Source organism: Carassius carassius, chromosome 5, assembly GCF_963082965.1.
Source record: "Carassius carassius chromosome 5, fCarCar2.1, whole genome shotgun sequence".
NCBI classification, from domain to species: domain Eukaryota; kingdom Metazoa; phylum Chordata; class Actinopteri; order Cypriniformes; family Cyprinidae; genus Carassius; species Carassius carassius.
The window spans coordinates 30,321,722-30,341,050 of NC_081759.1; the positions used below are offsets into that span (position 1 = coordinate 30,321,722).

The 19,329-nt window shown below is 39.8% G+C and overlaps 1 protein-coding gene across 1 annotated transcript in view; it reads right to left on the minus strand.

The window, feature by feature from the left end:
* lamc3 (laminin, gamma 3) overlaps nucleotides 1-19,329 on the minus strand; it is a 93,205-nt gene that overhangs the window by 55,195 nt on the left and 18,681 nt on the right. The window contains exons 3-4 of the mRNA XM_059550560.1: nucleotides 6,065-6,195; nucleotides 5,076-5,242 (exon numbers count right to left, since the gene is read on the minus strand). Coding sequence (XP_059406543.1) covers nucleotides 5,076-5,242; nucleotides 6,065-6,195 — 298 coding nt within the window. The remainder of the gene's footprint in view (nucleotides 1-5,075; nucleotides 5,243-6,064; nucleotides 6,196-19,329) is intronic.

Sequence of the window (19,329 nt, forward strand, 5' to 3'; positions counted from 1 at the left end):
CTGTGTTCAAAGACATCAAAACAGACTGAAGAAAATGGAAACAAACTTAGGAGCAATTGGTAGTATTTTCTAATTATGGATTGTTTTACAATGTTTTAGTAAATATGAACATTTAAGTGTGGACATAATAAATTTCTAGGTAGTCCTAATTACTCTTCTAATTTTTAGTCATGCAAAGTAGAGCACTGCAATTTAACAAAGAAATTCCACTGCATATATAAATAAAGCCGTGGTATCATACAGCAACAAACCGTACGAGAACATTCTTGAGAAGCAAAACAAGGATTTTGTGCTGCTTGCAAACTAGATTTTCATCTTTTTCCTTATACTTTCAGATTGGAGGGTAAAAAAGACATCCTTTGTCCATCTGTTTGAAGCATTACAAGAGAGACATATGGTGGAAGCTTTCAGAATCTGCCATGCAAATGATAAACTTGGCAGAGTCTGTGACGAAAAACTTTGCGAAGCAACCATGCACAGAATTCATCAACGGTTGACTCCACCTCCTCACCAACAGATAGTCCTGCTTTTGCAACCAGAAACTTGTTTATTCATTAAATCCACTTTGATGAGAAGGAACAACAATTACCAACAGAAACCCATCTGTTGACCACTGAAACAGAGAGTTAATTAAAGAAACGTGGAGCTTAGTGGAATACAGAATGAAAATAATTAACATGACTTTTTTCGCCTTATGGGTTTGTCAGAATAGCCAATTACAGCACCCCCTAAAGTATTTAGCAGAGATGCATGACAGCACACACACATATAACACATTACACAAACAAATATTCTTAGTTATTGTGCTAAAAGGCTAAATGGTGTAGTTTCATTGAATTACTAACTGCTGTGAGCATTTTTTTTTGTAAGATTGTGCTGTAAATACAGTGCAGATAAAGTGAGTGAAAGATATCCAAGATATTGCTATGATAATACTGATGATAGCGGTAACTTTGTACGGAGATGACATTGTACTGTACAACATGCAAAGTTAACTTCTTTTGATTTAACAAACTTCTTTTAAGGTAAATGGTTACACGAAATTGACCTACAGTACATTTTAGATAGAGAATGTGCCACACTTTAATTATTTGTTTTAATTAAATCAGTTCAGTTAAACTGAGTAAATCAAGCCAATTCAATCACACCCAATGAATTGCAAGAGGCAACAAATTAACTTTTTAAACAACTTCATTTGAAATTTAATTTGAGAAAGTAAAACTCTGCAGTCTCCAACAGAATTCATGTTTAATGAAGTTTAAAGCATTAGATATATAATGCAGATGTGGAGACTCATAGAAGCTAAATTCACAGTTAATTTCCATTTGTCTGGAACTCCAAACAATGCACAGATGCTCAGATGGGCCCTCAGCTAAAACTTCAGTTTCTGCTGACTGATTTAAATTTACATGTTACTTCAAAACATAGAAAACGGATTAATTTAAAGATAATTTATTACTAACTAGTAAAATGAAAAACACTGTTAAATTAATCATGTAATGTAAAATGCACTTTGGGCGTTTCAGCCCTTTTTCTTGATCAATGGTCTGAGGTGTAAATAAATGTATGAACCAGATGATAAAACCTTTAACTTTGAATAGGATTAATGAAGAACAATTTTATTAATAAAAAATACATAATATTATATGTAGTGGTCGACCGATATATTGATAAGATTTTTGGCTTGGCCGATGTGTTCGAGAATGGACTTTTATTTTGACGGCGCTGAGAATGGCAGCGCTTGAGCGCACACAATGCTCACACTCTCTCTCTTGTTTACTGTCATTGTTAACAGTTCTGTATAATATGAATAGAAGTATGTCTAATAATCAGATAGAACGGTTAAACAAAGGAATTAATGTATACAAAAAGTATTATAATGTTTGCTTTTATATTATTAGTAATAATAATATTATTACATTATAATACTTCCTCGTTTGCCATCAGCATTAAGCAAATACTCATTTATTTAATTTAAACAAATCTTTGAATGACTCATGAATATTTAGTTTAACAAACCTTGCAAACTTAGTCAAATCCAGCTGTCAGATCTTGTGAAGTGTGCATGTGTATCCAGCATGATTGTGAGTTCTCCGTGTGATGGTCGGCTCGTGTTAATTGAATGCTTTAAACTTTAAATATGATAACTATAACTTTAATAATTTTTTGTTTAATCAGTAATAAAATAACTTGAAATTTTCAAAAACTTAATATCTTTTTGCACCAAATAGTATCGATAACTGTATCGATAAGATAAGTATCGGTATTGGTATGCAGTATCTGTATTGGTATCGATAAAATGTAAATGATACCCATCCACCGATCTATAATATAGAACTGGATTGCTCATGACGTCATGAAAGTGAAGCTGCCGCGCCGCCATATTAGTAATCCCTAGTGTGCGTAAACGTTCTATTGAATTAATAGGAAATTGTATGATTTTAATGAAAAAACATTACCTAACAAGTCAGTGTTTATAAATTTTAAGTATTTCTGTACAATATTACAATGCAAACACCTATGCAAAGCATGTAAACGGTTATTTTTTAAATGTCGGGAATTTTCCCTACTTAAAGCTACGTTCATTACAGTAGCGAACATCATGAACACGATAAACATCAGACTGACACAACCTCAACATATAAAACAAACGGCAAAGTGCTCATTCTGAAATCTGAATTTATTCAGAGAAATAACTGACTAACGTTATACAGCATGGATCTGAAGACATAAAGCTTTATTTCTAAGATAGTATATTAAGCTTTTAATTTCATTATAGAGCAATATTAACAAGATAATTGTATTATTCATTGTAATATATTCAAATCCATTTCCGATACTACAACCCGAATTCCGGAAAAGTTGGGACGTTTTTTACATTTTAATAAAATGAAAACTAAAGGAATTTCAAATCACATGAGCCAATATTTTATTCACAATAGAACATAGATAACGTAGCAAATGTTTAAACTGAGAAATTTTACACTTTTATCCACTTAATTAGCTCATTTAAAATTTAATGCCTGCTACAGGTCTCAAAAAAGTTGGCACGGGGGCAACAAATGGCTAAAAAAGCAAGCAGTTTTGAAAAGATTCAGCTGGGAGAACATCTAGTGATTAATTAAGTTAATTGATATCAGGTCTGTAACATGATTAGCTATAAAAGCTTTGTCTTAGAGAAGCAGAGTCTCTCAGAAGTAAAGATGGGCAGAGGCTCTCCAATCTGTGAAAGACTGCGTAAAAAAATTGTGGAAAACTTTAAAAACAATGTTCCTCAACATCAAATTGCAAAGGCTTTGAAAATCTCATCATCTACAGTGCATAACATCATCAAAAGATTCAGAGAAACTGGAGAAATCTCTGTGCGTAAGGGACAAGGCCGGAGACCTTTATTGGATGCCCGTGGTCTTCGGGCTCTCAGACGACACTGCATCACTCATCGGCATGATTGTGTCAATGACATTACTAAATGGGCCCAGGAATACTTTCAGAAACCACTGTCGGTAAACACAATCCGCCGTGCCATCAGCAGATGCCAACTAAAGCTCTATCATGCAAAAAGGAAGCCATATGTGAACATGGTCCAGAAGCGCCGTCGTGTCCTGTGGGCCAAGGCTCATTTAAAATGGACTATTTCAAAGTGGAATAGTGTTTTATGGTCAGACGAGTCCAAATTTGACATTCTTGTTGGAAATCACGGACGCCGTGTCCTCCAGGCTAAAGAGGAGGGAGACCTTCCAGCATGTTATCAGCGTTCAGTTCAAAAGCCAGCATCTCTGATGGTATGGGGGTGCATAAGTGCATACGGTATGGGCAGCTTGCATGTTTTGGAAGGCTCTGTGAATGCTGAAAGGTATATAAAGGTTTTAGAGCAACATATGCTTCCCTCCAAACAACGTCTATTTCAGGGAAGGCCTTGTTTATTTCAGCAGGACAATGCAAAACCACATACTGCAGCTATAACAACAGCATGGCTTCGTCGTAGAAGAGTCCGGGTGCTAACCTGGCCTGCCTGCAGTCCAGATCTTTCACCTATAGAGAACATTTGGTGCATCATTAAACGAAAAATACGTCAAAGACGACCACGAACTCTTCAGCAGCTGGAAATCTATATAAGGCAAGAATGGGACCAAATTCCAACAGCAAAACTCCAGCAACTCATAGCCTCAATGCCCAGACGTCTTCAAACTGTTTTGAAAAGAAAAGGAGATGCTACACCATGGTAAACATGCCCCGTCCCAACTATTTTGAGACCTGTAGCAGAAATCAAAATTGAAATGAGCTCATTTTATGCATAAAATTGTAAACTTTCTCAGTTTAAACATTTGCTATGTTATCTATGTTCTATTGTGAATAAAATATTGGCTCATGTGATTTGAAAGTCTTTTAGTTTTCATTTTATTAAAACTTAAAAAAAGTCCCAACTTTTCCGGAATTCGGGTTGTAATACGTTCATGTTTAATAATTCCTGAATAATTATGTTCATAAAGAAATAGGCTATATTTTGTGTTGGATCAGTTACCTGTGTTGTCAGTGCGCAGCCACCTAAATGATTGAATATATCGCTTATACTGCCCCAAAAGACCGTAAACACTGCAGATAACATATCATATAAAATATCGAACACTTCCGGTTGCTTCACTGTCTGTTGGCAGTTTAGAACGCGATGAGCGATCCAGTTATATATATAGATAAGTGTACCCATCCCTACTGGACACATACGTCCACAGAGCTGCCCTGTAGAGGAAGTCGGACCAGTTATTTGATTTTTACGGTACTTATAAGAAGGGTCTTCCTTCAAACAAGCAGACCCTCAGCAGCTATTTAGTGGATTCTATCAATAGATATTATGGGTCCTCTGATCTCCCCTCTCCATTGGGGGTCAGGGCTCATTCCACTAGAGGTATGGCATAAACAAGGCCTTCTTGTCTGGTGTTTCAATGCACGACATTTGTGACGCCGTGTAATGGTCCAGCCGTTTTATAGCCTTGACCTTCATGCCACTCCTGGGGCCTCAGTTCTCTCAGGTTGAGGGTGAATCTACTTAAACAGATAAAGAATCAGGCCATACTTACTCACACACTGGTTGGCTGAATCGGCAGTGGCCCGTGCCCATGGCCGGTCCTGGTAGAAAGGGGCACAATGCTGACAGTCAACCCCTGCAGTGTTGTGCTCACAAGCACACACCAAACGTCCCTCTTCATTGGAGAAACAGTCACTGGCATGGCCATTACACTTGCACCTGCAAAAAAGTTGAGAGAACATTAGCATACTTTTAAGGCTCATTGTCTCTGTGGACATTCATAAAAAATTCCCTTTACCTAAAAAAAAACTCAGGATGTGGCATACTGGGACGGGAGGAACAAATGAGCCAGATGGTTGAATTTAAAACCAAATTACACCAAAACACAAAGCAAATTACGATATGCTACAGGGGCATTAAAAGAAAATATGAACTGGAAGAGTTGATCAGAACTGTCAGATATATTAAGTAGAAACGCATTCTAAACACAGAGTAGATACTGCATTTATTATTATTGCCATAAGTTTGGCAGGAAATTAGATTAGCAAGTGATGTATATTTTTTACCAACTTTGCCTGATAACTACTGTAGCATTAGCAAATGTGTGCAGTTTATTGTAAAACCAAATAATCAGAGGAAAGTTAAAAAGACGCTTTTGATATGTGAGCTGCTGACAAAAAAAAAAAAAAAAAAAATTCAGACATGCACAAACTCAAACACAGACACAAACAATATACAGATGGTGACAAACACAAATAGGCAAACACTGTCTCTTCCACATCCTGTTTATATTACAAATACACTGATGAGGTAGAATGTAGATCACATGGCTGGCAAAACACTCTCTCTCGCTCTTACTAAAGCCCAGTCCCCCTTGATATTTAGAGCTCTTTCTCTTTCTAACTGTTCTATTCATCACTCCATCTATTGCCGTTTTCCTTCATTTGCTTGCTTTCCCTTCTCTCTTCATCAGTATATATCTGCCAACAAAACATCAATGACAGCTAAAAGACACATCTACATAGTTGTGTTTTTATTTACCTGCCTCCCACGGAAAAATCAGATACAGCATAAAAATATGAACAAAGCACTTTGGGATCTTTGAAGAACTCATCTCCAAAAGTGTTCAGTCTGTCCAAAGAGATGAGGATATCAGTAGCTGTCACCCAGTCCTAGAAAGAGAGAGGGGAATTTAATTTTTTTTTTTTATTAAACTCAAAAACATGAACTACTACGACTAAAGTAACCTGAGGTTAAGTAGGAAAACAAATTTAAAATGCAAGTTGCAACTTTTTGCAGTGGACTCTGATAAATTGTGAACCAACTCTTATATAAAAGTCTGTTCTAATTTCTGAAAATGTATGCAACTAAAATAATACATTTAAGAAACAGGGAACTGTTGCAGCTATAGGTAACACAACTATATATACTTTAATAAACATTTGTTTAATTTAATAACCAAGATAAGATATAAGTTTGAACAAAGCGTTGAGCAAAACTGAAATGTGAAACTGATGTGAAACTGAAAAGTGTGCTAACAGTGTGAATGCTGTATTCCGAGGGTTCTCAACTAAGGTCTGTGAGATCCATTTTCCTATTTAGTGCCACACCTAAACAAGTTGAGAACCCCTGATGTAATCTGTTTTTCCATGCATAATCTATTGTGGGATTCACACATACAGTGTGAGCAGCAGGTTTTTATTTCATGCCTACATAATTGTATGTGTGAATCCCACAATAGATTGCACTTACATTGATATTAGACCATAACTAAAAGACTTTTGTGAATGCACTGCTTGTTTTTTGTGTGAAGTTTGCATGTTGCCCATGGGCACTTGCTCAATTGCCCACATGGTTAATCCGTCTAAAGGTCCCAATATACTTCAAACTAAGTTATTTTTCATTCTGCGTTTGAGGGCAAAAAGAAGTTTGAAAAGGCTAGGTGATGGTAAAGTGTTATCAAAAATTCTGACACCCCTGTGTGGAATGAGGAATGAACCGGGGGGTAAAAAAATCACATGTCAAAGAAGGCTGAGTTCCAGAACACACCAACTGACTGGGTAATCACCACAGACCAATGGTAGCTCAAAGGTGTTGTTTAGGACCAAATGAACTCCCCTAAAAAAACTGCCGAAACAAACTCAAAACGAACTTTTGTGTATGTTATCCAGACAGACACAGAAATAATAATAAGATAGCTACAACAGACAACAACAGAGCTTTTCTTTCTTTACCATATATGTGTGCAGCTGCACGTCTCGTCAAGTGTGTGTTTTGGTTTGATCATGCATTTGTGTGTTAGTGTGAAAGCAGTAGAGTTTGGTCATCCTTATCAGTGTCTGGCCTGTTGACCCTTGCTCTGTCCGTGATAATGGGTTTTGAGCCCGGTGTGATGGCCTGGTGCATGGAGGTGAGTGCACAAATCTTTCATTCTGGGGCAACAAGATAAAAGAAGGAGCAGAGTTGGCCAGCACGTCCCTGCAAGCACATCCAAGCCTCCTCTCGGAGGTACGGTAAGTCCATTCCTATTCAGAGCAGTTCAGTAAACAAAAGAGAGAAACAAATAACCACTCCATGTCTCTTTGTCTCTCTGTAACGATGCTCCTCTGACTCTGCTTCTGTTTTTGTTATATATGTCGCTCTGTTCTTCTGCTTCCACCTCTCTCCGTGTACATGTACAATATTCTTTATTTCCCCCCCGGCGTCTCTGTCTTTTGTCTTCCTCATCCAGAGCTCTACAGTTTTTTTATGCCTACTTTCCTTTTTCAACTCTCTCTCTTCTCTGTCTCTCCTGTTTTTGTTTTCACAATACTTGTGCATCATGTAAAAAAATACTTATTTTGGGGGAGAAACAATGTGCCATAAATCATAAACAATATCAGCCCCAGCATTAAAGAGTGAGAGGAAACTAGAGAGAGAGAGAAATACAAGTTGTGTTCTACAACCTAATGAGCTGCCTCTGTAGACAGTATTTTAAGGCATCGCAGTCACACTCTGTGTAATCTGTGCCAAAAAGTAGGCAACTTAATCATGCTGCCTTCTAATATATCTTCTTTTAGCTGAATTATTGGAGGCACTGCATTTATCCTTCACAATGGTGGCTATCCCATAACGCACTACAACAAAGATGGTATACAAAAATGGACTAATTTACATCAAACCGTGTGACTGCTCATTAATAATGAGAATTTGTCCTTAAAAGGATAGTTCAACTCTTTGTATTTACACGATTCACACAAATCACATATTTTGATTCAAAACAGCAAATTTCGCCAAAAAGCAACTAGTTTGCAGGTATGAATTAATGACAGAATTTTTATTTTAGGGTGAATCTGTTTTCAACTACGATAAGAAATTATTTTTGAGTGACAAAATCAACATATTAGAATGAATTCTGAAAGGATCATGTGACACTTCAGCTTTGCCATCACAGGAATAAACTACATTTTCTAAATTTCTAAATTCTAAATCAATGTTACATTTGTCTTAATTTGTAATAATATTTCACAATATTACAATGAAACTTTTGAATATGTGGATTCTATGCAAAGATAGAGCAAAAAAATAAGAGCAAAGGTTATTTGGTTTGCTCTGACCCTGTGCTAATGAGCTATACTGTGGCGGGCTCTATTTATACACTGATCCTCAATGTCAGGATTTTTAAAAATAAGAATGCAAAGATTAATTTAAGCACAGGTGTCATACATGTACTCAACTGACATTTAGATTCATTTAACTTGTTGATGTTGCAGAAGTTATAGTTCACATCTCTGACATTAGTAATAATATATAGCAAGTCATTTATTTATTAACCCGACAACATTAAGCAGCATTTAAAATGAGCAATGGTATAACCTTTTTTATTTAAACGACAATTCTTATCTTGCTGTCAGTACATGTGACACTAGCCTTATTTAAGCTGAGAATCAGTTCACTTAACATAGTGCTAGTTACCAAAGGTGGGCTGCCTGGCATGATCCAACAGAAAAGCAAAGAAGTTTATCTGCTTCAGTCAGGATTGTGTAAGCAACTGTTCTGTCATCTCACCACATTTGTGCCATGATTAATCATGTTTCCACTTCACAGTTCAGCATACTGGCTCAAACCCCATGCCCCTAACCCCTATGCCATGAAAGAATGTCCCCTGGGTTAGTATTAAAAGTATGTTTGATTTCAAAAGCCATGAGGCGACTTTCAAAGGGTTGCTAAACCATAATTACATATATGGCACCACACTATGCCTACGAAGCAAGTTCATTTAAAAAAAGCGAGAGACTGATTAAGAAATAGAAAACTCTTATAGAAAAAGCGTTCAAATGTCCATTAAAAGAGCTCAAAGGGTTAGGCTACTAGTACTCTCTGGCAATGACATTCAAAGTGAATGCAGATCATAAAGAAAATAAATAAATAAATTGTCTGCCATTTCCTCTTGATTAATGCCATCTGAACTATGCCTAAATGTCTAGAGCAAGTTGCTCTTTGAGATATTATTTACATGGCAGGATGGAAGTAATCTTTGAAAGGTTAAGATCCTTTACTGGTGGTTCTTTGTGCAAACCGCAGCAAGCACTTAATTAGTCTTCATTTGCTTCTTCTGGTTTTGGCTGATGAGTTCCTAAAAACTGCTGACTAAGTTCAAAATGTTTAAGTGAAAATTGAGAAATACTCTCAGTTCTCAATCTTCTCTGTTTAATTTCTCTTTCTTCTTTGAAGAGTTTAGAGGAGTAATACTTTCTGCTTTTTCGTACAGCGCTTCTGTGAATTATTCACCCCTGCCTCCTAGACATTTGCCTCTCAATAGCGTTTCCTGTTTTCACATCATGCATTTTTTCCATCGCTCTGCCATCTTCCTTTCCTCCCCCCTTACGTGGGTCACAGCCAGGAGGGCCTTTATGATTAAAATGCATCAGGAAGAGCTGAGCTTGTCCCTCATTTCAAACTGAATAAATTTGTTTTTTTTTTATTTGATTGCTTAAGTTCACAGTGTGTTCCTCGTTTTATGCGCTCTATCTCTCATTCTCATTCAAACCTGGCGTTCCAATTTAACACCCAGCTCTCCAGCCTCAACCGAGAGAGAGAGAGACACAGAGAGAGCACGCTAGCCGATTTAATGGATGACTGAACAAATTAAATTTGAATTCATAGGACAACTTTCATCTTCAGCACAGATTTTGTTGGTGGGGGAAAATATAATAATGCTTTTCAGACTGAAAAGAAAAAAAAACCCATACAAATATCCCCTTTGAAGTAATTCATTACTTTGCAAGAAACTATCAAGCATTAGGTTACAAGGTGAGTGTTTTTTATTCTAGCCAATTTGTGTAGTAATGATGAAAAAAGGAAAGCTCGAATATATTAACAGATCAAGATCTGGCTCCTCCCCCATTTAGAAGTCATTTCACTTTAGTAGAAAAATAAACAATTGAATTAGTGACAGAAGAGCAATGAATTAAACATAACTATGAGGGCAATTTAATACAGAGATAATTAGAAGCTAATTTGATAATTGGGTGGGCTAGGCTGACTCAAGCCCCCCCCAACACCCCCCACCCCCCCACCCCCATGAGCAGGGCCTGGCTGTAAATGCTGTGTTTTAAGTAGTCAGAGAATGAACAATAGTTTATTAGGTGTTTTTTTATCTTATCTTATCTTTATTTTATCTTTTATCTTACTTATTTTATCTTATCTTCTTAAAATTATCTACAGTATCTATAGACAGACAGACAGACAGACACAGAGATGTTTAAATATTTAAAATGAAGCCTCTTATGCTCACTGTTAACCAAAAATACATTAATATGTTAAATATTACAATTTAAAACAAATTGTATTTTATAAAAATGTAATTGTAATGGCAAAGCTGAATAGCTCAGAAAAAAAAAAAACATTTGCAGATCCAAACTTTGGAACAGTAGAGCATAAAAATAAACATCAAAGTGCCCTAAATTAAAAACATAAAGAATATCACAGAACACTTGTATTTAAAGAATTAAAACAGCCTTCTACAGCCTTCATGAAAAAAGGTTTAGAATAGCAGACACGACTGTATAGAGAATACTGCAGTTGATTTGAGTGCTATTCCTCTTTGAGCTTTCTCTCAAATTATTCTCAGAATGGAAATACAACCCAGGGGGCCTCTCGTATCTGTCATCTGATTTGAAGTTCAAACTTCCTTCCTTTTCTCCTCTTTTTTTCTTCTGAGAGGTTTAAGAGTGGAAAAGGGTGTCTGTTAAGTTCTGTCTACAGAAAGCTCTGTAGGAGACACACTGGGATTAAATGCTAATATTAAAGGCAGGATGCTGTCTGCTGCCATTAAAGCTGATGAAATATGGATGGTTTCACAGAGGAGGCTAGAAGGGCTGACCATGTGTCAGTCTGTGCCTCTTTTTTGTGCTTTACTCATGAAAATTTGTTAAGAACATTTAGATTTGCAACCTGTGCTGTCAATCAATTTAACAAGATAGTGTCATTAATCTGCGGTTCATTTCATGTCTTTTTTGTATTTAATACATTAACATATTCAGATCATTTGTAACCCTCAAATTCCCATTGAAGCACAATAAAACTAACCTAGTCCCTAACCTACATACACTGCAGGTTTATACTAGTTTTACAAATGAGGATGCCCCAAAGTCTTGTCAGATTTATCTCACTTTTGGGTACAGATTTATCCCAAAAATATGGTTAAGTAGGTAACTCTTCTGCTTGCTTGCTTCTACATTGCTCCAGTTTACTCTTGAAACTTGGCAAAGCGGTATGTGTTGGTTCTTGCATGATAAAGTATTTGTGATGTTCATTTGTAAGTCATTTTCGATAAAAGCTTCTGCCAAATGGCTAAATGTAAATGTAAAATTAGCATATAACAGCAACTGAAGCGCGACTGTATTGCAGCAATAATTTGTGCAATATAAAAAAAAGGTCATACAACAAGGTCACTGCTTACTAACTAAATTGCTAGTACTTTAGGAGTAGCCATTTTCCAAATAAGTAATTATATTGACACAGCAATATTATACATATAATTGATATGTGAACAAATGTAGTGATTGAAAACAGATTACAACCACCAAAATATCAATCTTCATAAAGATAATTTTGTAACTCTGAAAGCACACCATTGCAATATTGCAGAACATGTTTAAGGAATAATCACTTTAAATGAAGATTAATATATAATATATTTTAGTATTAATGCTTGGATCTTTGAGGATTAATGGAGAAATATATTGTCTTTCTGCAATTAATCAATTAGTAATTCTAATGCACAAGACAAAACAGGTGCATATCAGTGATCTTGTTTTTTATTTATTTTTATTTTTTTTACATTTTGTATTTAGAGCTCACTATGGAATATTTTCTGAGAAATGTGGAAGACTGAGGAGGTAAGCTGAAGGGCCTTTAAAATGGTATCTGTCTAGACTGAAAAAGGCAAGTTGCCATAATGAAGAACATGCTCCACAAGGTCATTAACATAGGTCAGCTCATTTTCATAACATCCACAGAATTCAGCTCATCTCCACGAAAATTCAGGCTGCTTCAGCTGAAGAAAAAACGTCCCGGGGTTACGTATGTAACCCTGGTTCCTTGAAGGAACGAGACGCTGCGTCGAAACGCTTTTGGGGAACGTCCCTGACGAGACCGACTCTGAATATCGTGTGCCATCAGTCCATCGGAAAGGCGTGACGTCACGGGCAGGGTGACGTAGCGACCAGGAAGCTATAAAAGCACGTGCCGTGCAGCTGGCTTCAGCTTCGAGTAGGGAAGCAAGCGCCAGCAGGGGTGCCGGGAGTATGGCTCTGCGACGCAGCGTCTCGTTCCTTCAAGGAACCAGGGTTACATACGTAACCCCGGGACGTTCCTTTTCAGGAACTCGAGCTGCGTCGAAACGCTTTTGGGGAACGATGTGCCCACGCTGCCAGACTTCCAAATCCCTGCCTAGTGTGTAGTCAAAGAGCACAGCTAAGACGAGAGAACAGAAGAGCCCGGCGTGGCTCGCATGTCAAGATCGTAAAATCGGACAAATGTGGAGGGCGTGGACCACCCCGCAGCGTTGCAGATGTCCAAGAGGGACACACCTGCTGAGAAGGCCTTGGAGGCCGCCATACCCCGAGTAGAGTGAGCCTTGGCCCCCAAAGGAGGGGGAAGACCAGAGGACTCATAGGAGACGTTGATAGCCTCGACTATCCAACGACTAAGGGTCTGCTTGGTGGCAGGAGAACCCTTGTTAGAAGGACCATAGCAAACAAGCAATTGGTCTGATTTTCTCCACAGGGCAGCTCTGTGGACGTATGCGTCCAGTGCTCGCACTGGACACATACAGTTTAGCTTCTCTTGGTCTGGCTCCCGAAAGGGAGGAGGACAGAAGGCCTGCAGTACGATAGGTTGTGGTGTAACAGAGGGAACCTTCGGAACATAACCCGCTCGAGGGTATAAGAATGCTTTGGCCATACCAGGGGCAAAGTCTAAATAAGTAGGGGCCACCGAAAGGGCCTGAAGATCTCCAACTCTCTTTAGTGAGGTGATTGCCAGTAACAGGGCAGTTTTAAGTGTCAGATGTCTATCTGAGATATCTTGTATTGGCTCGAATGGAGCTTTACAAAGAGCCTCTAAAACCACAACCAAATCCCAGGGGGGAACACGGGATCGTACTGGAGGTCTCAGCCTCAGCGCACCGCGGAGGAAACGTGTAACTAGGGGGTGTCTACCCACTGACTGATCATTGAAAGGGACATGGAAAGCAGCTATGGCCGCCACGTAAACCTTTAAGGTGGAGTGGGATAACCCCGCAGAGAGCCTGGCTTGTAAAAACTCCATAACTGTACCAACTGGGCAGTCTGCTGGGTCAAGCTGGCGGTCTCTGCACCATGAAGTGAAGAGCTTCCACTTCAGGGCGTACAGTTTCCTCGTAGAGGGAGCTCTGGATTGGAGTAGGGTCTCAACAACCTCGGTTGAGAGACCAGCTGCTAACAGCTGTGCCCCCTCAGGGGCCACACCCACAGCTTCCACAACTCCGGGCGAGGGTGAATTATCGTGCCCTGCGCCTGTGAGAGTAGGTCTGTCCTGATCGGTATCTCCCACGGAGAGCCGTCGAGGAGCGAGACTAGATCTGAGAACCATACTCGGCCCGGCCAGAACGGGGCTACTAGTAGTAGACAGGCCCCGTCCCGGCGTACTCTCGCCAGAACTCCCGGGAGCAGAGCGATAGGGGGAAAAGCGTACAGACGAAGCCTCGGCCAGGTCTGTACCATAGCGTCCAGTCACAGAGGAGCTGGATGAACTAGAGAGAACCAGAGGGGACATTGCGATGTCTCCTGAGTCGCAAAGAGGTCCACCTGGGCTGTGCCAAATACTCTCCATGTCTGCTTCACCACCTCGGGGTGAAGCATCCATTCCCCGGGCCTCGGCCCCTGTCTCGACAGTATGTCTGCTCCCACATTCAATCTCCCAGGAATATACACTGCTCTGATCGAGAGGAGTTTGCCCTGGGACCACAGAAGGATCTGGTGTGCCAGCTTGTACAAGGGGCGCGAACGCAGACCCCCCTGGTGATTGATATAAGAGACCACTGATGTGTTGTCGGTGCGCACCAACATATGGTGACCTCTCAGGTCTGGGAGGAAATATTTCAATGCTCGATAGACTGCTAGTATCTCTAGGCAATTGATGTGACATGTCAGATGGCGACACTCCACAGACCGCGGGCAGGGTGGCCACTCATGACCGCACCCCAACCGGTGAGAGACGCATCTGTCTCTAGCGTTACACGGCGACAAGGAACTCCCAGCACCGGGCCCTGATTCAAGAACCAAGGTTTCTTCCACATGTCTAAGGCACGAAGGCACCGCCGCGTGACCTTGATAACTCGAAGTGGATTTCCCCTCGGGGAAAAGCCCTTGGACTTGAGCCACCACTGTAGGGGTCTCATGTACAGCAGGCCAAAAGGTATCACGTTGGACGCAGCTGCCATCAGCCCTAACAATCTCTGGAATTGTTTGACAGTGAGTGACTGGCCTTCTTTGACTCTCTCGACTGATGTGAGGATCGACTCGATCCGAGCAGGAGACAAGCGTGCCTGCATCGTGGTCGAATTCCACACTACGCCTAGATAGGTGGTTCTCTGAACTGGAGAAAGTACACTCTTCTTGGCGTTTAGTCTCAAACCCAGCTCCCCCATGTGTGCGAGAACGACATCTCGATGTCGAGCCGCCATCTGCTCTGATTGAGCTAGGATCAACCAATCGTCGATATAATTTAAAATGCGGATGCCCTGCATACGGAGGGATACCAGAGCCACATCCATACATTTCGTGAACGTGCGGGGTGAGAGTGCGAGGCCAAAGGGAAGTACTCGATATTGATAAGCTTTGCCCCAGAAAGCGCACCTCAGAAACTTCCTGTGTTGTGGAAGGATGGATATGGAAGTATGCTTCTTTGAGATCTATTGTGACAAACCAGTCCTCGGATCTGATTTGAGCTACAATCTGTTTGACAGTGAGCATTTTGAACTTCAGTGACATTACTGAGAGGTTTAGATGACATAAGTCTAAGATCGAACGCAACTATAAAACCCGGACTCCCTGACTAGAGGAGGGACCACCTCGATGGCCTCCTTCCTAAAAAGGGTATTCACTTTTTGTTCCATAACCAGAGCCTGCAGGAGGCCGACTATTGTCTTTCCACTGTGCGCAGGACCCATTGAGATACATTGGCAGTAGTTTCCACGCTGCTAGCTAATGTACTAAGGGAATCAGTCTCCCGAAGGGGAGGTGAGCATCCCAGCTCCTACGCTCACGGGCGGAAATAACTGAGTAGTGCTCGCTGGAGGCCGCTGCACCCTGAAACTCCGGCAGGGTTGGCAGACCCACCTTCCGAGGGCACTGAGGTGAGACGGGCACCGTGTAATGAGGTGGACACCGCTCTACCCCAGTAGGGGCTGCCCTCTGTAGTCGTGACTGTTTGTACGCGGAGGGGGCTGCTCCCGCCCAGAAGTTCCCTCCAGTACATCTAACTTCATGAGTCAAATAACTGTCATTATATTCCTCAGAATTTAATGAAATCAAACAATCAGACAAGTAAATACGGTCTGGATTGCGATACAATACACATTGAAGTGATATATTGAACTTCTCGAAGTTAGATAACAGTCATTAGATTCCTCAGAATCTAATGCAATCCAAATTCCTCAGAATTTAGTGAAATCAAACAATCAGACAAGTAAACATGGTCTAGATTGTGATAGAGTACACATATAGTGATATATTGACTTCTCAGAGTCATATTCCTCAGAATTTAAAAATAATCAAACAATCAGACAAGTAAACACGGTCTAGATTGTGATAAAGTACACATTGAAGTAATAGAACCAACTCCTGCTTATTAAATGGAGTTAAAAATAACCAGACGGGTCGGGTATGGAAAAATTCACATCAAAACTGAAAATGATGTAATACACGCGTTGCCTCGACAGCGCGCGAATAGCTTAGTCACACAAACAATATTAATCCCCTCGGAGATTAAATAGCTGCTCACTAACGCTGCCCGTATAATGACACTGTTTGTTTTATACTGTGCTTATGCAACTTTGTTTGTGCAACTACAAGCTCGCCGACGCCCTCCGTGTCAATCTCCTCAGAGAAAGAAAGGCAGAGCGTCAAGCCCGACGCTCGGGGGGAAGAGCTGAAGCTCGGGCTTCCAAACCCCGGAATCAGGCAGATCTGGTGGGTACGGTAGGAGATAAGGACGTGCCCGTCTCCATACCTTCCAGCAGAGCGATCTGCGAACCCAACGAATGCCGGCGCGGCTTCGCCTCGGCGAAAGCGGAACCGGCATCGCGAGGAACGCTTGCAAAGGCTCACTTCTCGAAGAGATCCCAGGCAAGCCACGCACAAACTGTGTGCATCCCCACTCGTAATGTAGTGAGGGCAGGGAGGAACACACAATCTATAACGTGGCTTGGAATCGCCCTTCATATGTTAGGTCTTTTGCTTTTGTTTTGGCATATTGAGCTGTTTTAGCGATCTTTTAATGGCTAAGGGACAGACAACAATATATAGGACCAACAGGACAGACTTTGACATGCACACACAGAGCGCTTGCTGACAGATTCGAAGCTGAAGCCAGCTGCACGGCACGTGCTTTTATAGCTTCCTGGTCGCTACGTCACCCCGCCCGTGACGTCACGCCTTTCCGATGGACTGATGGCACACGATATTCAGAGTCGGTCTCGTCAGGGACGTTCCCCAAAAGCGTTTCGACGCAGCTCGAGTTCCTGAAAAGGAACTAAGGGTTTTAAATGGCCAGTCAAATGAGTCAGTTTCCCTTTTCACAATTTAATTGAACAATATGTCAGTGGGTGAAATAAGAGGGAGGGAAAAAAGCTGTGTATTTGTGTGTGTGTGGTAATGAAAGAGTTTGACTTCATTGATCCCACTTTCATTCAGATTAGAAGTGAATGTTTTCTCATTTTCTCGTTAAATGAAGAAATACAAAGAATGAGAGAACAAGAAATAGATAAGAATGCTAAAGGACACAAACAAACGATAACTTAAAGACTTACTCTTGTCCTCAAGATTTGTCACCACCTCCATGTACAAACTGGCTTGCGTATTGATCAGGAGTTGCTTTATAATCAGCATGTCGATGAACACCTCACTGAGCAGAAATCTATGGGCAACTGGGCCATTGGGGAAAGCTCAGCTATTAAAAAAATCTGACAGAGGTTTTGAAAACTAAAAATGATCAATCATCAAAGAAGTGACGGAGAGGGGAAATGGGAAGCATGCTGTGCCATCATTCTTGTTAACGATCACAAAAATGCAGAACTGCACTGCCACAAAACCTTCAGACGAGTTATAAAAGCTTGGGTGGTAACGGAAAAAATAGCCGAATCTGAAACCAGAGAGATACAGCACAACATATTTACATTACTTTCTGCTCAGATGCTTTCCAACAAGTGACTGAATATAATATAAATGTCAGTGTACAGATGAATTACATGTTTCACATTAGCAGTACAAAATCCCAAATCAATATTTAATTTTAGTAGTGAAGTAAAATAACTACAAATATTTCAAATACATACTTAAATACACCTATGCATAAGATGACTGCATGACCTTTTCTATCATGTGATTTACTATTGCAGACTGTCACATAACAAGAACGTACCATTTTATTATTGAAATGAATGAAAAACACTTTTCTCCAGTTACAAAACTACAAGGTATCAAAGCCTTAGCTTTGATACCTTACAAATGCCGGTGATACCCATAATGCACTTTGTTTCTCTTGAGTATGATGTCATCTGACAAAGACCCACAGTGTGTCTTGTTGCAGAGCCCAGTCTTTATAAATGACTGACAGGTTGAGGGGGGGTGTGATGTCCTCGAAATGCATTTTCAAATCCACACTGACTTAAACTACATTTTGGTGAGGTATTTAATGAAAGTGCAATTTAAACATCTTAAGTGTAAGTGTCAATGCATTTAAGAAAAAATAAAAGACATTTAAATCACCTTGCAACCATTTTGATACACATTTGGCTCAGAATGCATTTTGAAATTCACACTGCATTTTGCTACAATTATTATGCGGTATCATAATGAAAAGTGTCCTACCCGTAAGTCTAAAGAAAAAATAAACAAATAAAGCATTTTAAAAATATTCTTATTAATACAAATGAATATCAAAAGCATGTTTAAAGCAAAAAAAGCAAAGGTTATGATACTATTTTTGTCTATATATATATATATATATATATATATATATATATATATATATATATATATATATATATATATAGTACAGACCAAAAGTTTGGACACACCTTCTCATTCAAAGAGTTTTCTTTATTTTCATGACTATGAAAATTGTAGAGTCACACTGAAGGCATCAAGGGCTATTTTACCAAGAAGGAGAGTGATGGGGTGCTGCGCCAGATGACCTGGCCTCCACAGTCACTGGACCTGAACCCAATCGAGATGGTTTAGGGGTGAGCTGGACCGCAGACAGAAGGCAAAAGGGCCAACAAGTGCTAAGCATCTCTCTGGGAACTCATTCAAGACTGTTGGAAGACCATTTCAGGTGACTACCTCTTGAAGCTCATCAAGAGAATGCCAAGAGTGTGCAAAGCAGTAATCAAAGCAAAAGGTGGCTTTTTTGAAGAACCTAGAATATGACATATTTTCAGTTGTTTCACACTTTTTTGTTATGTACAGTATATAATTTCATATATAATTCCACATGTGTTAATTCATAGTTTTGATGCCTTCAGTGTGAATCTACAATTTTCATAGTCATGAAAATAA